The sequence below is a fragment of the Oncorhynchus mykiss genome, chromosome 31 (assembly GCF_013265735.2).
Source record: "Oncorhynchus mykiss isolate Arlee chromosome 31, USDA_OmykA_1.1, whole genome shotgun sequence".
Lineage (NCBI taxonomy): Eukaryota > Metazoa > Chordata > Actinopteri > Salmoniformes > Salmonidae > Oncorhynchus > Oncorhynchus mykiss.
Genome location: NC_050571.1, coordinates 13,755,169 through 13,782,288, shown reverse-complemented (window position 1 = coordinate 13,782,288; position 27,120 = coordinate 13,755,169). Strand labels below are relative to the sequence as shown.

Genomic DNA, 27,120 nt, shown 5'->3' with positions numbered 1-27,120 from the left:
ATTTGATCATGTATTTCTTTCCATCTGATAGGGGTGTCAGTGGGCAGACTGTGAAGGCTCTGAGAGACTCTGGGTTGAGGTCAGTGATAAAGTAGTCTACAGTACTACTGCCAAGAGATGAGCTATAGGTGTACCTACCATAGGAGTCTGGGTTGAGGTCAGTGATAAAGTAGTCTACAGTACTACTGCCAAGAGATGAGCTATAGCTGTATCTACCATAGGAGTCTGGGTTGAGGTCAGTGATAAAGTAGTCTACAGTACTACTGCCAAGAGATGAGCTATAGCTGTATCTACCATAGGAGTCTGGGTTGAGGTCAGTGATAAAGTAGTCTACAGTACTACTGCCAAGAGATGAGCTATAGCTGTATCTACCATAGGAGTCCCATCGAGGTCTACCATTGACTAAGTACATACCCAGCGTGCAACATGAGTTGTGACCCGTTTTGTTGGTTATGTTGTTGTAGTTGTGCTTGGGGGGCATATGGGGGAAAGAAAGCTGTCACCTCAGGTAGGTGTTTGTCCCCCTGTGTGCTGAGGGTGTCAGGTTCTTGTCCGGTTCTGGTATTTAGGTCACCACAGACTAGTACATGACCCTGGGCCTGGAAATGATTGATTTCTCCCTCCGGGATGGAGAAGCTGTCTTCATTAAAGTATGGGGATTCTAGTGGGGGGGGGGGGGGGGGGGGGGGGGGGGTAGCACACAGGAGGACATCTGTCTCTGTTAAGATCATTTCCTTTTGAATGTCTAGCCAAATGTAAAATGTTCCTGTTTTGATGAATTTAATAGAGTGAGTTAGGTCTGCTCTATACCAAATTAACATACCCCCTGAGTCCCTTCCCTGTTTCACACCTGGTAGTTTGGTGGATGGGACTACCAGCTCTCTGTAACCTAGAGGGCAACCAGTGGGTCAATCTCCTCTATACCAGGTTTCTTGTAGGATGACAATGTCTGTATTTATCTCTCTCTTTCTTTGTCTCTCCCTCTCTCCTCTATCTCTCGCTCTCTTTCTCTCTCTCGCTACAAAGGTCACCGATTGAAAAGCATGTAACAGAGTGTGATGTGTTTGGGTGAATGATCAGAAGTTTCATATTCGGACCAGACAGTGACTGTCCCAACAGCTGCACCACCCCACCAAGACCAATCAGCCTGTTACCAACCCTACTGTCTGAGAATAATCCTTGTACAGTCCATCCATGTGTGTGTTCCCACCTGCTCTCCCTCATAGGGAACCTCGTCGTACGTCCTGGAGTCAGTAGAAGTGCTACTGGAAGATGTGGCCCACCTGAGAGAGAGAGAGGGAGAGAGAGAAAAGTGTGAGATTGCAAAATGTGATTGTGAGAGTCTCAAACATTTGACAAACACGTCATCTCTCCATTCCTCTCTCTCTTTCTCTCTCTCTCTGTCTCTCTCTCTCTCTCTCTCTCTCTCTCTCTCTCTCTCTCTCTCTCTCTCTCTCTCTGACTCACAGGAAAGAGTGTCTCGCGGCATCTCTGATGTTAGCGATGGTTTCCACGTCTACATAGTCGTAGTGTAGTGACTCTGGATCTGAGGCTGTACCTGTCTCTACCAGCAGAACACCCAGCCATCGCCCCAAATCATCAGAACTACACGCCTACAGGAGGTGGAGGGAGATTGAGACAGAGACAGACAGAGACAGCGAGAGACAGAGACAGAGACAGAGACAGAGAGAGAGAGAGAGAGAAAATTATCAGATTAGACAGACTCATTATACAAACAATCTGACATTACCAGCACATGCAGAAGACATTTTCCAGTATTTCAGTATTCCAATCTGCTAAACTTCTTTAAGTACTGTGTTGTAATGTATGGTGTCATGAATTGTATCCCATACTGCATGTACAGTATTATACCTCCAATGCAGCCACCTCTGTGCCCCCCTTCAGTATCCTGAGGGCGAAGGGGTGTTTGGGTCCCAGTCCTGGAAACACCTCACACCCATGGAGGGGTAGAGGGGCCAGGGAGGGCCGGGGGTCTCCTCTGTCAGGGTGGAAGTGGAGAGAACCCCCATACACACAACACCACTGGTCCCTCCATACCTGGCTCACCAACACAGACAGGTATCCTAGGCAGGAGAGGAGAGGAGTGGGGAGGGGAGGGGAGGGGAGGGGAGGGGAGGGGAGGGGAGGAGAGTAGGACTGTAAAGGTATGGTTGGAATATCATTGCTGTTATCAATAGGTTATTGTGAAATTAAATTATTTAGCTCAATTGTTTTTGTGAGTAAGTATGTGGAAATGTTTCAAGGTGAGAGAGACACAGATGGAATGAAATAGAGAGAAAATATAGAATAGTTCAGGGAAGGAGTGAGAGGTGAGACGGAGGAGGAGGGGGGGGGGGGGTGTCCCACCTCGTCGAGGGTCTGTATCTGGGGAGGGGGGGCGTGCGTCACCAGGTAGGAGGTGCTTCCTCTTGGAGAAACTGATGATACGTGTTATCTTACGACCTGCTGCTAGAGCCCCCCTCTTCACCTTACCTACACACACACACACACACACACACACACACACACACACACACACACACACACACACACACACACACACACACAGACACGCACGCACGCACACACACACACACACACACACACACACACACACACACACATACACACACACACACACATACACACACATACACACACACACAGAATACAAGGTCATAGTTATAAATCAATCTCCATGTTGAGGGTCAAGCTAAAGAAGTAATAAAGAATAGAGTGCAGACAATTTTTTCCATCAGTGGCCCCAGCGAGAATCGAACCCACCACACAACACAACAGTCTCTCACCATTCTCTCTGTTGTCCCTGTTATTCTCTCCTGTAGCCACTTCAACACTGTCTGACATAGTTTTTTCACCAGACAGCCTCTGAGAGGAAAGAGGAAGGACATAATAACAGTATATTCAGTTCAATCAGGAAACACAAAACACACAACAGTTGAGCCAATTCCACCATGCTCCTCCCTTTCCCTTACCTCTCTCTCCAGCTGAATTTATGGCAGAGGGAGAGAGGGAGAGAGGGAGAGAGAGAGAGAGGGAGAGAGAGAGCAATGTTTTGCACAGAGTGACAAGCTTTAACCAGTTGAAAGGATATGTCAACTCTGTCAGTATTGTTTACAACCACCATGGCTACGTCCCAAATGGCACCCTATCCCCTATTCTGTTATTATTCTGTTGTTCTGCTATTATTCTGTTGTTCTGTTATTATTCTGTTGTTCTGCTATTATTCTGTTGTTCTGTTATTATTCTGTTGTTCTGTTATTCTTCTGTTGTTCTGTTAATATCCTGTTGTTCTGTTTTTATTCTGTTGTTCTGTTATTATTCTGTTGTTCTGTTATTATTCTGTTGTTCTGTTATTATTCTGTTGTTCTGTTAATATCCTGTTGTTCTGTTATTATCCTGTTGTTCTGTTATTATTCTGTTCTTCTGTTATTATTCTGTTGTTCTGCTATTATTCTGTTGTTCTGTTAATATCCTGTTGTTCTGCTAATATCCTGTTGTTCTGTTATTATTCTGTTGTTCTGTTATTATTCTGTTGTTCTGTTATTCTTCTGTTGTTCTGTTAATATCCTGTTGTTCTGTTATTATTCTGTTGTTCTGTTATTATTCTGTTGTTCTGTTATTATTCTGTTGTTCTGCTATTATTCTGTTGTTCTGTTAATATCCTGTTGTTCTGTTATTATTCTGTTGTTCTGTTATTATTCTGTTGTTCTGTTATTCTTCTGTTGTTCTGTTAATATCCTGTTGTTCTGTTATTATTCTGTTGTTCTGTTATTATTCTGTTATTCTGTTATTATTCTGTTGTTCTGTTATTATTCTGTTGTTCTGTTAATATCCTGTTGTTCTGTTATTATTCTGTTGTTCTGTTATTATTCTGTTGTTCTGCTATTATTCTGTTGTTCTGCTATTATTCTGTTGTTCTGTTATTATTCTGTTGTTCTGCTATTATTCTGTGTTTCTGTTATTATTCTGTTGTTCTGTTATTATTCTGTTGTTCTGTTATTATTCTGTTGTTATGTTATTCTTCTGTTGTTCTGTTATTATTCTGTTGTTCTGTTATTATTCTGTTGTTCTGTTATTATTCTGTTGTTCTGTTATTCTTCTGTTGTTCTGTTAATAACCTGTTGTTCTGTTATTTTTCTGTAAATGTTTTATGTATTTAGGCTGTGGATTCTATTGGGTTTCTACACACAAACACACACTTAATCTAGCGTAACACACACTGACTCTAGTGTAACACACACCTTGTCCAGCTCAGTCTTTCTGGGCATCATGGGAGAAGTGGACTCTTCTGGTCCTTTTCCCTGACTCACTTTACGGACCACCTGAGAACACACACACACACACACACACACACACACACACACACACACACACACACACACACACACACACACACACACACACACACACACACACACATGGATGTGGAAAGGGAAAGGAAAAGTGTGTGTGTGTGTGTGTGTGTATGTATGTGTGTGTGTGTGTGTGTCTGTGTGTGTGTGTGTGTGTGTGTGTTGTCCTCACCCTGAGCCACCTGTGTGCCTGCTCCCGGCTCTGCACAGCCAGGACCAGAGCCTCTCCACTGGGTGGAGAGAACCTCAGCTCATGTCTCTTCCTGCGTCCCTCTTTAGGGGCGTAGACAACAGTGCACAGGGTCAGGGGCAGGTCAACATACGGGGACACGTCCTTAGAGCTCTTATAGCACTGGAGGAGAGAACACAGGGGTTAAGGATTGTGTGTGTGTGTGTGTGTGTGTGTGTTCCTGTGTCTACATGTGTGTGTACCTGTAGCCTGTTGTCCCGTATGACAGTCAGTTGCTTGGCCCACTGTCCAAAGCGTTTCTTTCGCAGCAGGAAGGCACATATCCTACAGTCTCTGACAGGGAGCATGGAGCTCTCATCACTAGGCCAGTGGTGGGTCAGCCTGGACCCTGGTCCTGCTCCCCTTTCCTCTTCATCCTCCTCATACGACTCATAGGAACTACTCAGAGCATCAGAGTCATTGTCTGGGGAGAGGGAGAGACCAAGAAACTACAATTAGACAGAACAATCAGAAGAAACTACAGACTGAGACCAATAAACTACAGTTAGACTGAGACCAATCAGAAGAAACTACAGTTAAACTGAGACCAATCGGAAGAAACTACAGTTAGACTGAGACCAATCAGAAGAAACTACAGTTAGACTGAAACCAATCAGAAGAAACTACAGTTAGACTGAGACCAATCGGAAGAAACTACAGTTAGACTGAGACCAATCAGAAGAAACTACAGTTAGACTGAAACCAATCAGAAGAAACTACAGTTAGACTGAGACCAATCAGAAGAAACTACAGTTAGACTGAAACCAATCAGAAGAAACTACAGTTAGACTGAGACCAATCAGAAGAAACTACAGTTAGACTGAAACCAATCAGAAGAAACTACAGTTAGACTGAGACCAATCGGAAGATACTACAGTTAGACTGAGACCAATCGGAAGAAACTACAGTTAGACTGAGACCAATCAGAAGAAACTACAGTTAGACTGAGACCAATCGGAAGAAACTACAGTTAGACTGAGACCAATCGGAAGAAACTACAGTTAGACTGAGACCAATCAGAAGAAACTACAGTTAGACTGAGACCAATCAGAATAAACTACAGTTAGACTGAAACCAATCAGAAGAAACTACAGTTAGACTGAAACCAATTAGAAGAAACTACAGTTAGACTGAGACCAATCGGAAGAAACTACAGTTAGACTGAGACCAATCAGAAGAAACTACAGTTAGACTGAAACCAATTAGAAGAAACTACAGTCAGACTGAGACCAATCAGAAGAAACTACAGTTAGACTGAGACCAATCAGAAGAAACTACAGTTAGACTGAGACCAATCGGAAGAAACTACAGTTAGACTGAGACCAATCGGAAGAAACTACAGTTAGACTGAGACCAATCGGAATAAACTACAGTTAGACTGAAACCAATCAGAAGAAACTACAGTTAGACTGAAACCAATTAGAAGAAACTACAGTTAGACTGAGACCAATCGGAAGAAACTACAGTTAGACTGAGACCAATCAGAAGAAACTACAGTTAGACTGAAACCAATTAGAAGAAACTACAGTTAGACTGAGACCAATCGGAAGAAACTACAGTTAGACTGAGACCAATCAGAAGAAACTACAGTTAGACTGAGACCAATCGGAAGAAACTACAGTTAGACTGAGACCAATCGGAAGAAACTACAGTTAGACTGAGACCAATCGGAAGAAACTACAGTTAGACTGAAACCAATTAGAAGAAACTACAGTTAGACTGAGACCAATCAGAAGAAACTACAGTTAGACTGAGACCAATCAGAAGAAACTACAGTTAGACTGAGACCAATCAGAAGAAACTACAGTTAGACTGAGACCAATCGGAAGAAACTACAGTTAGACTGAGACCAATCGGAAGAAACTACAGTTAGACTGAAACCAATCGGAAGAAACTACAGTTAGACTGAGACCAATCAGAAGAAACTACAGTTAGACTGAAACCAATCAGAAGAAACTACAGTTAGACTGAGACCAATCGGAAGAAACTACAGTTAGACTGAGACCAATCAGAAGAAACTACAGTTAGACTGAAACCAATCAGAAGAAACTACAGTTAGACTGAGACCAATCGGAAGATACTACAGTTAGACTGAGACCAATCGGAAGAAACTACAGTTAGACTGAGACCAATCAGAAGAAATTACAGTTAGACTGAGACCAATCGGAAGAAACTACAGTTAGACTGAGACCAATCGGAAGAAACTACAGTTAGACTGAGACCAATCAGAAGAAACTACAGTTAGACTGAGACCAATCAGAATAAACTACAGTTAGACTGAAACCAATCAGAAGAAACTACAGTTAGACTGAAACCAATTAGAAGAAACTACAGTTAGACTGAGACCAATCGGAAGAAACTACAGTTAGACTGAGACCAATCAGAAGAAACTACAGTTAGACTGAAACCAATTAGAAGAAACTACAGTTAGACTGAGACCAATCGGAAGAAACTACAGTTAGACTGAGACCAATCAGAAGAAACTACAGTTAGACTGAGACCAATCGGAAGAAACTACAGTTAGACTGAGACCAATCGGAAGAAACTACAGTTAGACTGAGACCAATCGGAATAAACTACAGTTAGACTGAAACCAATCAGAAGAAACTACAGTTAGACTGAAACCAATTAGAAGAAACTACAGTTAGACTGAGACCAATCGGAAGAAACTACAGTTAGACTGAGACCAATCAGAAGAAACTACAGTTAGACTGAAACCAATTAGAAGAAACTACAGTTAGACTGAGACCAATCGGAAGAAACTACAGTTAGACTGAGACCAATCAGAAGAAACTACAGTTAGACTGAGACCAATCGGAAGAAACTACAGTTAGACTGAGACCAATCGGAAGAAACTACAGTTAGACTGAGACCAATCGGAAGAAACTACAGTTAGACTGAAACCAATTAGAAGAAACTACAGTTAGACTGAGACCAATCAGAAGAAACTACAGTTAGACTGAGACCAATCAGAAGAAACTACAGTTAGACTGAGACCAATCAGAAGAAACTACAGTTAGACTGAGACCAATCGGAAGAAACTACAGTTAGACTGAGACCAATCAGAAGAAACTACAGTTAGACTGAGACCAATCAGAAGAAACTACAGTTAGACTGAGACCAATCAGAAGAAACTACAGTTAGACTGAAACCAATTAGAAGAAACTACAGTTAGACTGAGACCAATCAGAAGATACTACAGTTAGACTGAAACCAATCAGAATAAACTACAGTTAGACTGAAACCAATTAGAAGAAACTACAGTTAGACTGAGACCAATTAGAAGAAACTACAGTTAGACTGAGACCAATCAGAAGAAACTACAGTTAGACTGAGACCAATCAGAAGAAACTACAGTTAGACTGAGACCAATCGGAAGAAACTACAGTTAGACTGAGACCAATCAGAAGAAACTACAGTTAGACTGAAACCAATCAGAAGATACTACAGTTGTCTGTGTTAAGGAATACAATTCTTAAAAATCTCTTTAGGAGTGAAATGTTAACACACTTCTCTCTCGATTGTAGAAAAGACACACACACACACACACACACACACACACACACACACACACACATACATCTTCACATGTTTATTACAAAGAACAGAACGTCAATGTCACCCTGGAAAGGGAGTTGTAACCACACAGACCAGAAGCTATGTACCTGGTCTCGTTGTGGTCCTGTAGGATATGTCTTCTACTACGTTTGACTCACAGGAGTTTTTGCGTTGTCGTCCGTTGATGCAGGTAGAAGGAGAGTTGTTGTCTGCATCCTCATAGTAACCATCCTCTATGGAGTTAGGAGGGCTGGAGCTCCCACGTGTGGTGATGTACTCTGGCTGCTTGCCAGGGCTGAGAGGTACTGCCTCTTCATAGTAAGCCTCAGGAGGGGGGGTGGTGGGCAGGGGCGGAGGGGTCTCTGAGGAGCGGGGGGGAGAGGAGTCTGGACTGCTCTATAGGATAGGTAAACACAGGTACTGCACTTATATGACATATTACATACCAATACACATGTAACCACACATGAAAAACAACAGTTTGTTTGCAATGTTTCTATGAATCACACACACTCGCATGAACGTACACACACACCACACACACACACACACACTGTGCAAAGCTAGGTCACTTGTAAAATAAGTGTAGAATGGGACTAGACAGGAAACACTCCACCACACCTCAGAATGAGCTCTGAAAGCACTATGGGGGATCATCAACACAATGGGAGATCAACTAACACTATGGGGGATCTTCAACACAATGGGGGATCAACTAACACTATGGGGGATCATCAACACAATGGGAGATCAACTAACACTATGGGGGATCATCTACACAATGGAGGATCAACTAACACAATGGGGGATCATCAACACAATGGGGGATCAACTAACACTATGGGGGATCATCAACACAATGGAGGATCAACTAACACAATGAGGGATCATCAACACAATGGGGGATCAACTAACACTATGGAGGATCATCAACACAATGGGGGATCAACTAACACTATGGAGGATCATCTACACAATGGAGGATCAACTAACACAATGGGGGATCATCAACACAATGGGGGATCAACTAACACTATGGGGGATCATCAACACAATGGAGGATCAACTAACACAATGAGGGATCATCAACACAATGGGGGATCAACTAACACTATGGAGGATCATCAACACAATGGGGGATCAACTAACACTATGGAGGATCATCAACACAATGGGGGATCAACTAACACTATGGAGGATCATCAACACAATGGGGGATCAACTAACACTATGGGGGATCATCAACACAATGGGGGATCAACTAACACTATGGGGGATCATCAACACAATGGGGGATCAACTAACACTATGGAGGATCATCAACACAATGAGGGATCAACTAACACTATGGGGGATCATCAACACAATGGGGGATCAACTAACACTATGGGGGATCATCAACACAATGGGGGATCAACTAACACTATGGAGGATCATCAACACAATGAGGGATCAACTAACACTATGGGGGATCATCAACACAATGGGGGATCATCTAACACTATGGAGGATCATCAACACAATGGGGGATCAACTAACACAATGGGGGATCATCTAACACAATGGGGGATCAACTAACACTATGGGGGATCATCAAAACAATAGGGGATCAACTAACACTATGGAGGATCATCAACACAATGGGGGATCAACTAACACTATGGAGGATCATCAACACAATGAGGGATCAACTAACACAATGGGGGATCATCTAACACAATGAGGGATCATCTAACACTATGGGGGATCATCAACACAATGGGGGATCATCTAACACTATGGGGGATCATCAACACAATGGGGGATCATCTAACACAATGGGGGATCATCTAACACAATGGGGGATCATCTAACACTATGGAGGATCATCAACACAATGAGGGATCATCTAACACAATGAGGGATCATCTAACACTATGGGGGATCATCAACACAATGGGGGATCATCTAACACTATGGGGGATCATCAACACAATGGGGGATCATCTAACACAATGGGGGATCATCTAACACAATGGGGGATCATCAAACACTATGGGGGATCATATAACATTATGGAGGATCAGTAAGACAGAGAGCACTATGGGGGATCATGTAAGTCCTGATGATATATCAACAGTGACAAGCATGTGCGGACAGAAAATCCCCTGCCTATCACTGTGTGTCTATTATTACTCTCTCTCGCTCCCTCTGTCACTCTCTGTCTCTCTCTCCTCTCTCTTTCTCTCTTACTTTCTCTCTTTCTTTCTCTCTCTCTCTTACTGTCTGTCTGTCTGTCTGTCTGTCCCCCCCCCCCCCCCCCCCTCTCTCTCGCCCTCGGTCCCTCTCGCTCTATCTTTATCTCCCTTGGTCCTACCCCCCCTCTCCATCCCTCGGCCCATCTCACTCTCTCTTTCTCTCCCTTGGTCCAACCCCCCCCCCTCTCTCTCTCTCTCGCCCTCGGTCCCTCTCGCTCTATCTTTCTCTCCCTTGGTCCAACCCGCCCCCCCTCCCTCTCCCTCGGTCCCTCTCGCTCTCTCTTTCTCTCCCTTGGTCCAACCCCCCCTCTCTCTCTCTCTCGCCCTCAGTCCATCTCGCTCTATCTTTCTCTCCCTTGGTGCAACCCCCCCCCCCCCCCCCCTCTCTCCCTAGGTCCCTCTCGCTCTATCTTTCTCTCCCTTGGTCCAACCCGCCCCCCCTCCCTCTCTCTCTCTCTCTCTCTCCCTCTCTCCCTATCTTTCTCTCCCTTGGTCCAACCCCCCCCCCCCCCCCACTCTCTCTCTCTCTCGGTCCCTCTCGCTCTATCTTTCTCTCCCTTGGTCCAAGCCCCCCCCCTCTCTCTCCCTCGGTCCCTCTCGCTCTCTCTTTCTCTCCCTTGGTCCAACCCCCCCCTCTCTCTCCCTAGGTCCATCTCACTCTCTCTTTCTCTCCCTTGGTCCAACCCCCCCCATCTCTCTCTCGCCCTCGGTCCCTCTCGCTCTATCGTTCTCTCCCTAGGTCCAACCCGCCCCCTCTCCCCCTCTCTCTCTCTCTCCCTCGGTCCCTCTCACTCTCTCTTTCTCTCCCTTGGTCCAACCCCCCCCTCTCTCTCTCGCCCTCGGTCCCTCTCGCTCTATCTTTCTCTCCCTTGGTCCAACCTGCCCCCCCCCCTCTCCCTCGGTCCCTCTCGCTCTCTCTTTCTCTCCCTTGGTCCAACCCCCCCTCTCTCTCCCTCGGTCCATCTCACTCTCTCTTTCTCTCCCGTGGTCCAACCCCCCCCCCTCTCTCTCTCCCTCGGTCAGGGAGCTATACCTCTCTGTAATTCTCCCTTACAGCCATACCTCTCTGTCATCCTCCCTTACCGCCATACCTCTCTGTCTTCCTCCCTTACAGCTATACCTCTCTGTAATCCTCCCTTACAGCTATACCTCTCTGTAATCCTCCCTTACAGCTATAGCTCTCTGTCATCCTCCCTTACCGCCATACCTCTCTGTCATCCTCCCTTACAGCTTTACCTCTCTATCATCCTCCCTTACTGCCATACTTCTCTGTCATCCTCCCTTACAACTATACCTCTCTATCATCCAACCTTACCGCCATACCTCTCTGGCATCCTCCCTTACAGCTTTACCTCTCTATCATCCTCCCTTACTGCCATACTTCTCTGTCATCCTCCCTTACAGCTTTACCTCTCTGTCATCCTCCCTTACCGCCATACCTCTCTGTCATCCTCCCTTACAGCTATACCTCTCTGTCATCCTCCCTTACCGCCATACCTCTCTGTCATCCTCCCTTACCGCCATAACTCTCTGTCATCCTCCCTTACTGCCATACCTCTCTGTCATCCTCCCTTACAGCTATACCTCTCTGTAATCCTCCCTTACAGCCATACCTCTCTGTCATCCTCCCTTACTGCCATACCTCTCTGTCATCCTCCCTTACCGCCATACCTCTCTGTCATCCTCCCTTACAGCTATACCTCTCTGTAATCCTCCCTTACAGCTATACCTCTCTGTAATCCTCCCTTACAGCTATAGCTCTCTGTCATCCTCCCTTACAGCTTTACCTCTCTGTCATCCTCCCTTACCGCCATACCTCTCTGTCCTCCTCCCTTACAGCTATACCTCTCTGTCATCCTCCCTTACCGCCATACCTCTCTGTCATCCTCCCTTACCGCCATAACTCTCTGTCATCCTCCCTTACTGCCATACCTCTCTGTCATCCTCCCTTACAGCTATACCTCTCTGTCATCCTCCCTTACAGCTATACCTCTCTGTCATCCTCCCTTACAGCTATACCTCTCTGTCATCCTCCCTTACAGCTATACCTCTCTATCATCCTCCCTTACAGCTATACCTCTCTATCATCCTCCCTTACAGCTATACCTCTCTGTCATCCTCCCTTACAGCTATACCTCTCTGTCATCCTCCCTTACTGCCATACCTCTCTGTCATCCTCCCTTATCGCCATACCTCTCTGTCATCCTCCCTTACCGCCATACCTCTCTGTCATCCTCCCTTACAGCCATACCTCCCTGTCATCCTCCCTCACAGCCATACCTCTCTGTCATCCTCCCTTACAGCCATACCTCTCTATCATCCTCCCTAACAGCTATACCTCTCTATCATCCTCCCTTACAGCTATACCTCCCTGTCATCCTCCCTCACAGCCATACCTCTCTGTCATCCTCCCTTACAGCCATACCTCTGTCACCCCCCCCCCCACCCCTTTATGTACAGGGTGATATCACAGCTTATGCTCCACATGGGTCAGCTATGATTTAATTGCAGAGCGTCATTGTTGTTGAGGGGAACGATTACTAGGATTGATATACAGTACTTCAGTTTCATAGACACACATAAAAACACATGTATGAACACACAGGAACAGTAAATGTGTGTAATGTGTAGCTCACCTGTTTTGAGGGTATTGTGTCAGTGTGTGTCTCTGTGTGTGTGTCCTGCTTCTCTTTCTTGTCCTCTGTCATGTCTTTCAGCTCCCCCAGGTCACAGTCTGGACAGAGGTAGAAGACAGTTAAAGGGAAGTTCAGGATTTTACAACTTGAAGTTAGGCGGTTGCTCGCCCTGAAAATGGGCCAGGAGAAACGTACAATCTTTAACTTCTCCTTTATTGATGCCCTGGTTGTTCAAATAAAGTTAGTATCGCCCCGAGAACCAAACTCACCAAAGGTCTCGAAGAGGGATTCCACAAAGCTGGTGCCGTGTCTGTAGACTGATGTGTTCATGGACAAGTAGTCTGGTCCTGTCACTGAGACAAAACGTGCTGTATAAACACACTTTTAGAAAGATATTATATTGTTTGATTTCACTTTATCTGTGATGTCTCTGTTCCTATCTGTCTATCCCTGTCTATATCAGACCTGGGTTCAATTACTATTTGAAATCATTTCAAATAATTAGATGAAGGTTAAACAAAAAATGTAATAAAATAATAAAATAAATTCAAGCATCTGTGCCCGTACAAACCCCCTTCCATCTGGCACTCGGGCAGACTGAAGCAAAAGCTTAAAAGTATTTGAACAATTTCAAATAGAATTTGACTCCAGGTCTGGTCTATACCTGTAGCTGTCTGTCTGTAGTCTCCTACCTGTGGGTTGTAGCTGTCTGTCTGTAGTCTCCTATCTGTGGCTGTAGCTGTCTGTCTGTAGTCTCCTACCTGTGGCTGTAGCTGTCTGTCTGTAGTCTCCTACCTGTGGGCTGTAGCTGTTTGTCTGTAGTCTCCTACCTGTGGCTGTAGCTGTCTGTCTGTAGTCTCCTACCTGTGGGCTGTAGCTGTCTGTCTGTAGTCTCCTACCTGTGGGCTGTAGCTGTTTGTCTGTAGTCTCCTACCTGTGGCTGTAGCTGTCTGTCTGTAGTCTCCTACCTGTGGGCTGTAGCTGTTTGTCTGTAGTCTCCTACCTGTGGGCTGTAGCTGTTTGTCTGTAGTCTCCTACCTGTGGCTGTAGCTGTCTGTCTGTAGTCTCCTACCTGTGGGCTGTAGCTGTCTGTCTGTAGTCTCCTATCTGTGGCTGTAGCTGTCTGTCTGTAGTCTCCTACCTGTGGCTGTAGCTGTCTGTCTGTAGTCTCCTACCTGTGGGCTGTAGCTGTTTGTCTGTAGTCTCCTACCTGTGGCTGTAGCTGTCTGTCTGTAGTCTCCTACCTGTGGGCTGTAGCTGTTTGTCTGTAGTCTCCTACCTGTGGCTGTAGCTGTCTGTCTGTAGTCTCCTACCTGTGGCTGTAGCTGTCTGTCTGTAGTCTCCTACCTGTGGGCTGTAGCTGTTTGTCTGTAGTCTCCTACCTGTGGCTGTAGCTGTCTGTCTGTAGTCTCCTACCTGTGGGCTGTAGGTGTCTGTCTGTAGTCTCCTACCTGTGGCTGTAGCTGTTTGTCTGTAGTCTCCTACTTGTGGCTCTAGCTGTCTGTCTGTAGTCTCCTACCTGTGACTGTAGCTGTCTGTCAGTAGTCTCCTACCTGTGGGCTGTAGCTGTTTGTCTGTAGTCTCCTACCTGTGGGCAGTAGCTGTCTGTCTGTAGTCTCCTACCTGTGGCTGTAGCTGTCTGTCTGTTGTCTTCTACCTGTGGGCTGTAGGTGTCTGTCTGTAGTCTCCTACCTGTGGCTGTAGCTGTTTGTCTGTAGTCTCCTACCTGTGGCTGTAGCTGTCTGTCTGTAGTCTCCTACCTGTGGCTGTAGCTGTCTGTCTGTAGTCTCCTACCTGTGGGCTGTAGGTGTCTGTCTGTAGTCGCCTACCCGTGGCTCTAGCTGTTTGTCTGTAGTCTCCTACCTGTGGGCTGTAGGTGTCTGTCTGTAGTCTCCTACCTGTGGCTGTAGCTGTTTGTCTGTAGTCTCTTACCTGTGGCTGTAGCTGTCTGTCTGTAGTCTCCTACCTGTGGCTGTAGCTGTCTGTCAGTAGTCTCCTACCTGTGGGCTGTAGCTGTCTGTCTGTAGTCTCCTACCTGTGGCTGTAGCTGTCTGTCTGTAGCCTCCTACCTGTGGCTGTAGCTGTCTGTCTGTAGTCTCCTACCTGTGGGCTATAGGTGTCTGTCTGTAGTCTCCTACCTGTGGCTGTAGCTGTTTGTCTGTAGTTTCCTACCTGTGGCTGTAGCTGTCTGTCTGTAGGCTCCTACCTGTGGCTGTAGCTGTCTGTCAGTAGTCTCCTACCTGTGGCTGTGGCTGTTTGTCTGTAGTGTCCTACCTGTGGCTATAGCTGTTTGTCTGTAGTCTCCTACCTGTGGCTGTAGCTGTCTGTCTGTAGTCTCCTACCTGTGGCTGTAGCTGTCTGTCTGTAGTCTCCTACCTGTGGCTGTAGCTGTCTGTCTGTAGTGTCCTACCTGTGGCTATAGCTGTTTGTCTGTAGTCTCCTACCTGTGGCTGTAGCTGTCTGTCTGTAGTCTCCTACCTGTGGGCTGTAGTTGTTTCAGCAGGTTCCTAACAGAGGTCTTCTTCTCCTCAGTAGGAAAGCTCAGAGTCTCGTTGTCCAGCAGCTTCAGCAGAACGTTGAGCTCCGTCACCAGGACATCCATCGCTAAGGAAGGGGTTGGAGGTTAGAGGTCAGAAGTTACTGGTCAGGGAGGGAGAGGACAGAGGTCAATCGACCCAGACTAAACAACTTTCTGTTTCTGTCAACAAATATAGACACGTACGCATACCCATGCATCCCTCTCTCACTCTCTCTCTGGTCTATCTCTGTCTCTCCTCATCTCTGTCTTTGTCTCTCCCCCCCATCTCTCTGTCTCTCTCAGGGGTAGGGGAAACCCAGTACTGCACTTACATACATCCAATACGTAGATACATAACATCATGGTGTTTATGAAGTCAGCTTTTTAGGACTATATCATTCAGATGTTGGTGTGCGAGGTGGGACTAGGCCGCTCCCTGTTTTCAGAACAGAGTGAAAATAAACCTTAAGCTCTGCAAGCAGGTTTATGTTCCTAAGAGCAGGTCTGTGAACTGTGTGTGTGGGTGCGTATTTGTGTGTTTGTGTGTGTATGTGTGCATGTGTGTCTGTGTGTGTGTGTCTGTGTGATCGTGAATCATATGGAGCCTGAACCGACAGACACAGTGACCTAGACTAACCATGAGCTCAATTTACAGCCCTACCCCAGCTCTCTCTCTCTCTCTCTCTCTCTCTCTCTCTCTTTGGTCCATCTCTTTCACCACTTCTCTCTCTCTCTCTCTCATTTCAATTTCAATTCAATTTCAATTTTCAATATAAGGGTTGTATTGGCATGGGAAGCATTGTTTACATTGCCAAAGTGAATTAAACAATAATAAAAAATAACAGTAAACATGACACTCACAGAAGTACATTACACTCACAGAAGTACATTACACTCACAGAAGTACATTACACTCACAGAAGTGCATTACACTCACAGAAGTACATTACACTCACAGAAGTACATTACACTCACAGAAGTGCATTACACTCACAGAAGTACATTACACTCACAGAAGTGCATTACACTCACAGAAGTACATTACACTCACAGAAGTACATTACACTCACAGAAGTGCATTACACTCACAGAAGTACATTACACTCACAGAAGTGCATTACACTCACAGAAGTACATTACACTCACAGAAGTGCATTACACTCACAGAAGTGCATTACACTCACAGAAGTGCATTACACTCACAGAAGTACATTACACTCACAGAAGTACATTACACTCACAGAAGTACATTACACTCACAGAAGTGCATTACACTCACAGAAGTACATTACACTCACAGAAGTACATTACACTCACAGAAGTGCATTACACTCACAGAAGTACATTACACTCACAGAAGTACATTACACTCACAGAAGTACATTACACTCACAGAAGTTCCAAAAGAATAAAGACATTTCATATGATGTGTATATACAGTGTTGTAATGATTTGCAAATAGTTACAGTACAAAAGGGAAAATAAATCAACATAAATATGGGTTGTATTGACAATGGTGTTTGTTCTTCACTGGTTGACCTTTTCTTGTGACAACAGGTCACAAATCTTTCTATGATGGCACATGATGGTGCTATGATGGTACACTGTGGTATTTCACCCAGTAGATATGGGAGTTTATTCAAATTGGGTTTGTTTTCAAATTCTTTGTGGATCTGTGTAATCTGTGGGAAATATGTGTCTCTAATATGGTCATAACATTTGGCAGGAGGTTAGGAAGTGCAACTCAGTTTCCACCTCATTTTATGGGCTGTGTTCACATAGCCTGTCTTCTCTTGAGAGCCATGTCTGCCTACGGCGGCCTTTCTCAATAGCAAGGCTATGCTCACTGAGTCTGTACATAGTCAAAGCTTTCCTTAATTTTGGGTCAGTCACAGTGGTCAGGTATTCTGCCACTGTGTACTCTCTGTTTAGGGACAGATAGCATTCTAGTTCGCTGTTTTTTTGTTAATTCTTTCCAATGTGTCAAGTAATTATCTTTTTGTTTTCTCATGATTTGGTTGGGTCTAATTGTGCTGCTGTCCTGAGGCTCTGTAGGGTGTGTTTGTGTTTGTGAACAGAGCCCCAGGACCAGCTAGCTTAGGGGATTCGCTTTCTTTTAGGTGGTTGTAGAATTTAACGGCTCTTTTCTGGATTTGGATTGATATTTTACGTTGTACACTGATGATATTTTTGCAGAATTCTTCATGCAGAGTCTCAATTTGGTGTTTGTCCCATTTTGTGAATTCTTGGTTGGTGAGTGGACCCCAGAACCATAAAGGGCAATGGGTTCTCTCTCTCTCTCTCTCTCTCTCTCTCTCTCTCTCTCTCTCTCTCTCTCTCTCTCTCTCTCTCTCTCTCTCTCTCTCTCTCTCTCTCTCTCTCTCTCTCTCTCTCTCTCTCTCTCTCTCTCTCTCTCTCTCTCTCTCTCTCTCTCTCTCTCTCTCTCTCTCTCTCTCTCTCTCTCTCTCTCTCTCTCTCTATGGGGTAGTGGAAACCCAGATGTCCATACAATGGCTGTGAGAAACAGTGGTCTAGGCCAAGACATCGCTCTCCCTCTCCTCACACACAGTGGAGTAAATAGGCGTGCTGTGCCTGAACTGATTTGATATGCCAGCTACTCAGACAATGTGTGAGGATGTCCATGTATCATTAAGACGGAAGAGAATCGGATTGGAAGAGAAGCAAGCTGTTACGTATACACACACACGCATGACCACACACACACGCATGCCCACACACACACGCATGCCCACACACACACACATGCCCACACACACGCATGCCCACACACACACGCATGCCCACACACACACGCATGCCCACAGACGCATGCCCACAGACGCATGCCCACAGACGCATGCCCACAGACGCATGCCCACACTCATACTCTCTGACCAGTTGTTCTCTGCAGATACATATGATAATTGCCTGGCAGTAGGTTGTTAAGCCCAGAGGAGGGCCCACATCAGAAAACCAGTCTTCAGTTAGGGAGCAACACTGTTCAGACACACAAAAGAAACAAACACTCACACACACACGGCCGGTCAGTTTTCTCTGGTTTCTCATTGGTGATTATACAATTTTTTATTTATATTTTTTATTTCACCTTTATTTAACCAGGTAGGCAAGTTGAGAACAAGTTCTCATTTACAATTGCGACCTGGCCAAGATAAAGCAAAGCAGTTCGACACATACAACGACACAGAGTTACACATGGAGTAAAACAAACATACAGTCAATAATACAGTATAAACAAGTCTATATACGATGTGAGTAAATGAGGTGAGATAAGGGAGGTAAAGGCAAAAAGGCCATGGTGGCAAAGTAGATACAATATAGCAAGTAAAACACTGGAATGGTAGATTTGCAATGGGAGAATGTGCAAAGTAGAAATAAAAATAATGGGGGTGCAAAAGAGCAAAATAAATAAATAAATAAAATACAGTAGGGAAAGAGGTAGTTGTTTGGGCTAAATTATAGGTGGGCTATGTACAGGTGCAGTAATCTGTGAGCTGCTCTGACAGTTGGTGCTTAAAGCTAGTGAGGGAGATAAGTGTTTCCAGTTTCAGAGATTTTTGTAGTTCGTTCCAGTCATTGGCAGCAGAGAACTGGAAGGAGAGGCGGCCAAAGAAAGAATTGGTTTTGGGGGTGACTAGAGAGATATACCTGCTGGAGCGTGTGCTACAGGTGGGAGATGCAATGGTGACCAGCGAGCTGAGATAAGGGGGGACTTTACCTAGCAGGGTCTTGTAGATGACATGGAGCCAGTGGGTTTGGTGACGAGTATGAAGCGAGGGCCAGCCAACGAGAGCGTACAGGTCGCAATGGTGGGTAGTATATGGGGCTTTGGTGACAAAACGGATTGCACTGTGATAGACTGCATCCAATTTGTTGAGTAGGGTATTGGAGGCTATTTTGTAAATGACATCGCCAAAGTCGAGGATTGGTAGGATGGTCAGTTTTACAAGGGTATGCTTGGCAGCATGAGTGAAGGATGCTTTGTTGCGAAATAGGAAGCCAATTCTAGATTTAACTTTGGATTGGAGATGTTTGATATGGGTCTGGAAGGAGAGTTTACAGTCTAACCAGACACCTAAGTATTTGTAGTTGTCCACGTATTCTAAGTCGGAGCCGTCCAGAGTAGTAATGTTGGACAGGCGGGTAGGTACAGGTAGCGATCGGTTGAAGAGCATGCATTTAGTTTTACTTGTATTTAAGAGCAATTGGAGGCCACGGAAGGAGAGTTGTATGGCATTGAAGCTTGCCTGGAGGGTTGTTAAAACCTGTTAGAGCTCTAGGGGCGCTATTTCATTTTTGGATAAAAAACGTTCCCGTTTTAAGCGCGATATTTTGTCACGAAAAGATGCTCGACTATGCATATTCTTGACAGTTTTGGAAAGAAAACACTCTGAAGTTTCAGAATCTGCAAAGATTTTGTCTGTAAGTGCCCCAGAACTCATTCTACAGGCGAAACCAAGATGATGCATCACCCAGGAATTAGCAGAATTTCTGAAGCTCTGTTTTCCATTCTCTCCTTATATGGCTGTGATTGCGCAACGAATGAGCCTACACTTTCTGTCGTTCGCCCAAGGTCTTAGCAGCATTGTGACGTATTTGTAGGCATATCATTGGAAGATTGACCATAAGAGACTACATTTTCCAAGTGTCCGCCTGGTGTCCTGCGTCGAATTCGGTGCGCAATTGCCAGCTGCTTCTACTTTACCATTTGATTCAGGGGAGAAAGCATGTGTCCAAGAACGATGTATCAATGAAGAGATATGTGAAAAACACCTTGATGATTGATTCTAAACAACGTTTGCCATGTTTTCAGTCGATATTATGGAGTTAATTTGGAAAAAAGTTTGCGTTTTGAGGACTGAATTTATGGATTTTTTTTGGTAGCCAAATGTGATGTATAAAACGGAGCTATTTCTAATACACAAGGAATCTTTTTGGAAAAACTGAGCATCTGCTATCTAACTGAGAGTATCCTCATTGAAAACATCAGAAGTTCTTCAAAGGTAAATGATTTTATTTGAAGGCTTTTATGTTTTTGTTAATGTTGCGTGCTGGATGCTAACGCTAATGCTAACGCTAAATGCTAACGCGAAATGCTAACTCTAGCTAGCTACTTTTACACAAATTATTGTTTTCCTATGGTTGAGAAGCATATTTTGAAAATCTGAGATGACAGTGTTGTTTACAAAAGGCTAAGCTTGAGAGATGGCATATTTATTTCATTTCATTTGCGATTTTCATAAATAGTTAACGTTGTGTTATGCTAATGAGCTTGCTGATAGATTTACACAATCCTGGATACAGGTTTTTTTTTCATAGCTAAACGTGACGCAGAAAACGGAGCGATTTGTCCTAAACAAATAATCTTTCAGGAAAAACTGAACATTTGCTATCTGAGAGTCTCCTCATTGAAAACATCTGAAGTTCTTCAAAGGTAAATGATTTTTTTGAATGCTTTTCTGTTTTTTTGTGTAAATGTTGCCAGCTGAATGCTAATGCTAAATGCTACGTTAGCCATCAATACTGTTACACAAATGCTTGTTTTGCAATGGTTGAGAAGCATATTTTGAAAATCTGAGATGACAGTGTTGTTAACAAAAGGCTAAGCTTGAGAGCTAGCATATTTATTTCATTTCATTTGCGATTTTCATGAATAGTTAACGTTGCGTTATGGTAATGAGCTTGAGTCTGTATTCACGAACCCGGATCCGGGATGGGGAGATCAGAAAGGTTAACACAGTATCCAAAGAAGAATGGTTGGTTCGATCCCTGAATGCTGATTGGCTGACAGCCGTGATATATCAGACCGTATGCCATGGGTATGACTAAACATTTATTTTTACTGCTCTTATTACATTGGTAAACAGTTATAATAGCAATAAGGCACCTCAGGGGTTTGTGGTATATGACCAATATACCACGACTAAGTACTGTGTCCTAAGAACAGCCCTTAGCCGTGGTATATTGGCCATATACCACACATCCCCCGCCGTATTTCTTAGTTATATCATGATTACTCGCTCTGTGTCCCAAATGGCAAAATATCCTTTATCTAGTCCACTACTTCTGAACAGAGTCCTAAGGGTTCTGGTAAAACATAGTCCACTACTTCTGAACAGAGTCCTATGGGTCAGACCGTATGGGTATGACTAAACATGTAGAAGATTCCTGGTCGTCAGTAGAAGATTCCTGGTTGCTCTTTAAAAGTGCTTTCCTCACCATCTTAAATAAGCATGCCCCATTCACAAAATGTAGAACTGAGAGCAGATATAATCATTGGTTCACCCCAGACTTGACTGCCCTTGACCAGTAAAAAAACATCCTGTGACGTTCTGCATTAGCATCGAATAGCCCAATAACCAATATACTCAGTCAGTTCGGAAAGCAAGGACTAGCTTTTTCAAACAGAAATTTACATCCTGTAGCACTAATTACAAAATGTTTTGGGACACTGTAAAGTCCATGGAGAATAAGAGTACTTCCTCCCAGCTGCCCACTGCACTGAGGATAGGAAACATTGTCACCACCAATAAATCTAAGCTAATTGATCATTTCAATAAGCATTTTTCTATTGGCTGGCCATGCTTTCCACCTGGCTACCCCTACCCCTACCCTGGGCAAACATCTCAGCACCCCCTGCAGCAACTTGCACAAGCCCCTCCTTCTCCTTCACCCAAATCCAGACAGCTGATGTTCTGAAAGAGCGGCAAAATCTGGATCCCTACAAATCAGCTGGGCTAGACAATCTGGACCCTCTCTTTCTAAAATGAAAGAGAAATTATTGCAACCACTATTATTGGCCTATTCAACCTCTCTTTCGTATCGTCTGAGATCCCGAAAGATTGGAAAGCTGCCGCGGTCATCCCCCTCTTCAAAGGGGAGACACTCCTGACCCAAACTGTTATAGACCTATATCCATCCTGCCCTGCCTTTCTAGAATCTTCGAAAGCCAAGTTAACAAACAGATCATTTCGAATCCCAACGTACCTTCTCCACTATGCAATCTGGTTTCCAAGCTGGTCATGGGTACACCTCAGCCATGCTCAACGTCATAAACAATATCATAACCGCCATCGATAAAAGACAGTACTGTGCAGCCATCTTCATCGACCTGGCCAAGGCTTTCGACTCAATCACTGTATTCTTATCGGCAGACTCAATAGCCTTGGCTTCTCAAATGGCTGCCTCGCCTGGTTCACCAACTACTCCTCAGATAGAGTTCAGTGTGTCAAATCGGAGGGCCTGTTGTCTGGACCTCTGGCAGTCTCTATGGGGGTGCCACAGGGTTCAATTCTAGGGCCGACTGTTTTCTCTGTATATATCAATGATGTCGCACTTGCTGCTGGTGATTCTCTGATCCACCTCTACGCAGACGACACCATTCTGTATGCATCTGGCCTTTCTTTGAACACTGTGTTAACTAACCTCCAAACGAGCGTCAATGCCATACAACATTCCTTCCAAGGCCTGCAACTGCTTTTAAATGCCAGTAAAACTAAGTGCATGCTCTTCAACTGATTTCTGCCCGCACCCTCCCGCCCGACTAGCATCACTTCTCTGGACGGTTCTGACCTAGAATATGTGGACAACTACAAATACCTAGGTGTCTGGTTAGACTGTAAACTCTCCTTCCAGACCCACATTAAGCATCTCCAATCCCAAATTAAATTTAGAATCGGCTTCCTATTTCGCAACAAAGCCTCCTTCACTCATGCTGCCAAACATACCCTCGTAAAACTGACCATCCTACCGATCCTTGACTTCGGCGATGTCATTTACAAAATAGCCTCCAACACTCTACTCAGCAAACTGGATGTAGTCTATCACAGTGCCATCCGTTTTGTCACCAAAGCCGCATATATTACCCACCACTGCGACCTGTATGCTCTTGTTGGCTGGCCCTCACTACATATTTGTTGCCAAACCCACTGGCTACAGGTCATCTATAACTCTTTGCTAGGTAAAGCACTGCCTTATCTCAGCTCACTGGTTACCATAGCAACATCCACCCATAGCACACGCTCCAGAAGGTATATCTCACTGGTCACCATAGCAACACCCACCCGTAGCACGCACAGTTATATTTCACTGGTCATCCACAAAGCCAACACTTCCTTTGGCCGCCTTTCCTTCCAGTTCTCTGCTGCCAATGACTGGAATGAATTGCAAAAATCAATCTGGAGTCTTATATCTCCCTCTCTAACTTTAAGCATCAGCTGTCAGAGCAGCTTACCGATCAATGTACCTGTACACAGTCAGTCTGTAAATAGCACACCCAACTACCTCATCCCCATATTGTTACTTATCCTCTTGCTCTTTTGCACCCCAGTATCTCTACTTGCACATCATCATCTGCACATCTATCACTCCAGTGTTATTGCTAAATTGTAATTATTTTGTCTCTATGGCCTATTTATTGCCTTCCCTCGCTACTCTTCTACATTTGCACACAATGTACATAGATTTGTATATTGTGTTATTGACTGTATGTTTGTTTATGTGTAACTCTGTGTTGTTGTTTTTGTCACACTGCTTTGCTTTATCTTGGCCAGGTCGCAGTTGTAAATGAGAACTTGTTCTCAACTGGCCTACCTGGTTAAATAAAGGTGAAATAAAATAAAAAAATACATATAAAATACACACCAGCATTTAGTCACACACATAGCAGACATGTTAACATGCTTTCTGAGATGCAGATAAAGTCAGACGACCCAGTGTTAAACCCACTGGGTCAAACATGAACAGATTTAGTTCCTGAACGAGGGCACCTCAGCAGTGAAACAGATTAAGTTCCTGAACCAGGGCATCTCAGCAGTGAAACCAATTGAGTTCCTGAACCAGGGCACCTCAGCAGTGAAACCAATTGAGTTCCTGAACCAGGGCATCTCAGCAGTGAAACAGATTGAGTTCCTGAACCAGGGCACCTCAGCAGTGAAACACATTGAGTTCCTGAACCAGGGGGACTCAGCAGGGAAACAGATTGAGTTCCTGAACCAGGGCATCTCAGCAGTGAAACAGATTGAGTTCCTGAACCAGGGCATCTCAGCAGTGAAACAGATTGAGTTCCTGAACCAGGGCACCTCAGCAGTGAAACAGATTACGTTCCTGAACCAGGGCATCTCAGCAGTGAAACAGATTGAGTTCCTGAACCAGGGGGCCTCAGCAGTGAAACAGATTTAGTTCCTGAACCAGGGCATCTCAGCAGTGAAACAGATTGAGTTCCTGAACCAGGGGGCCTCAGCAGTGAAACAGATTTAGTTCCTGAACCAGGGCATCTCAGCAGTGAAGCAGATTGAGTTCCTGAACCAGGGGGCCTCAGCAGTGAAACCGATTTAGTTCCTGAACTAGGGCATCTCAGCAGTGAAACAGATTGAGTTTCTGAACCAGGGGGCCTCAGCAGTGAAACAGATTTAGTTCCTGAACCAGGGCATCTCAGCAGTGAAGCAGATTGAGTTCCTGAACCAGGGGGCCTCAGCAGTGAAACAGATTTAGTTCCTGAACCAGTGGTCCTCAACAGTGAAACACAAAGACACTATTTGTTAATTATACACCTCCTACAAGATACACACACTTCCTCACTCACTCCTCACAGCTGCAGGGCACTCCCACCAGTGTGTGTGTGTGTTTATGAATAGTCACCGAAAAAGGATTTGTTGAAATGCAGTCTTCCACCAAACAAAGAGAATCCTGCCCCAGTCCATGACCTATAGCTGGCCCAGGCAGGAAACATGGACCAAGTGGGGAGATAATGTGATCCAACGAGCTAACTGTGAAAAATAGGGAGGGAAATAAAGAGAGTGATAACATTTAAAAATATATATATTTTCAAGGAAAGAGAAAGAGAGAGCAAGAGCGAAAGGGAGGTAGGGATTAAAGAGATAGAGGGAAAGAGATGGAGAGAGAGAGAGCCTGCCAAGTCAACCAACTGCTTGTCTTTGCTGGGACTCACCCTTGATAGAGGAAGGGAAGTGAACTAATTAAAGGAGGGAGAGGGGGAGAGAGGGAGAGGGAGAGAGAGAGAGAGAGAGAGAGAGAGAGAGAGAGAGGGAAAGAGAGAGAGAGAGAGAGAGAGAGGGAGAGGGAGAGGGAGAGAGAGAGAGAGAGAGAGAGAGAGAGAGAGAGAGAGAGAGAGAGAGGGAGAGGGAGAGGGAGAGAGAGAGGGAGAGAGAGAGAGGGGGAGAGAGGGAGAGGGAGAGAGAGAGAGGGAGAGGGAGAGAGAGAGAGAGAGAGAGAGAGAGAGAGAGAGAGAGAGAGAGAGAGAGAAAGCGGGAGAGAGAGGGAGAGAGAGGGAGAGGGAGAGAGGGAGAGAGAGAGAGAGAGAGAGAGAGAGAGAGAGAGAGAGAGAGAGAGAAAGCGAGAGAGAGGGAGAGAGAGAGAAAGAGAGAGAGAGAGAGAGAGAGAGAGAGAGAGAGAGAGAGAGGGCAGCAGCATGCTGGACAATATTTTCCAAAGGCCTTGACACCAATCTTGTCAAATACCAACACTGTTTGCCAGTATAAGGAAGACCAACAAAGGAAAACCCCTTAATAACAGCACTAGCCTGAGAAAAAAGTCAGAATACACTGCAATACCAAGCATGAAGAACACCTCCCTATCTGAATACTCAATGACCTATGTTATTACTACCCCATTATCAATCACATAAGCACATCACACAGTTGGAGCTTGGGTTGGACTGTCCATCTGTCTGTTTGTCTGGATAAGTGTAACCAGTGTGAAATGGCTCGTTGATCTTCCTGTCCAGGTTGGCGCCCCTCCACAGGTTCGTGCCGTGGGGGAGATCTTTGCGGGCTATACTCGGCCTTGTCTCAGGATAGTAAGTTGGTGGTTGAAGATATCCCTCTAGTGATGTGGGGGATGTGCTTTGGCAAAATGGCTGGCGTTATATCCTGCCTGTTTGGCCCTGTCCGGGGGTATCGTCGGATGGGGCCACAGGGTCTCCTGACCCCTCCTGTCTCAGCCTCCAGTATTTATGCTGCAATAGTTTATGTGTTGGGGGGCTAGGGTCAGTTTGTTATATCTGGAGTATTTCTCCTGTCTTAACCGGTGTCCTGTGTGAATTTAAGTATGCTCTCTCTAGTTCTCTCTATTTCTCTCTATTTCTCTCTATTTCTCTCTCTCTCTCTCTCTCTCTCTCTCTCTCTCTCTCTTACTCTCTCTCTTACTCTCTAAGGATCTGAGCCCTAGGACCATGCCACTGGACTAACTGGCCTGATGACTCCTTTCTGTCCCAAGTCCACCTGGTCGTGATGCTGCTCCAGTTTCAGCTGTTCTGCCTGCGGCTATGGAACCCTGTCCTGTTCACCGGACTTTCTACCTTGTCCCAGACCTGTTGTTTTAAACTCTCTGTAATTCTCTGAATGATCGGCTATGAAAAGCCAACTGACATTTACTCCTGAGGTGCTGACCTGTTGCAACCTCTACAACCACTGTGATTATTATTATCTGACCCTGCCTGGTCATCAATGAACATTTGAACATCTTGGCCATGTTCTGTTATAATCTCCACCCGGCACAGCCAGAAGAGGACTGGCCACCCCTCATAGCCTGG

General features: G+C 45.0%; 1 protein-coding gene across 2 annotated transcripts in view; it reads right to left on the bottom strand.

The window, feature by feature from the left end:
• Positions 1–27,120, bottom strand: part of LOC110504375 (actin filament-associated protein 1-like 1) — a 70,444-nt gene that overhangs the window by 13,506 nt on the left and 29,818 nt on the right. For both annotated transcript variants that reach the window (XM_036970110.1, XM_036970109.1), the window contains exons 2-13: positions 15,512–15,637; positions 13,303–13,386; positions 13,034–13,131; positions 8,319–8,556; positions 4,806–5,026; positions 4,546–4,725; positions 4,263–4,343; positions 2,808–2,886; positions 2,368–2,493; positions 1,873–2,084; positions 1,468–1,613; positions 1,211–1,283 (exon numbers count right to left, since the gene is read on the bottom strand). In XM_036970110.1, the coding sequence (XP_036826005.1) occupies positions 1,211–1,283; positions 1,468–1,613; positions 1,873–2,084; positions 2,368–2,493; positions 2,808–2,886; positions 4,263–4,343; positions 4,546–4,725; positions 4,806–5,026; positions 8,319–8,556; positions 13,034–13,131; positions 13,303–13,386; positions 15,512–15,637 (1,664 nt within the window). The remainder of the gene's footprint in view (positions 1–1,210; positions 1,284–1,467; positions 1,614–1,872; positions 2,085–2,367; positions 2,494–2,807; positions 2,887–4,262; positions 4,344–4,545; positions 4,726–4,805; positions 5,027–8,318; positions 8,557–13,033; positions 13,132–13,302; positions 13,387–15,511; positions 15,638–27,120) is intronic.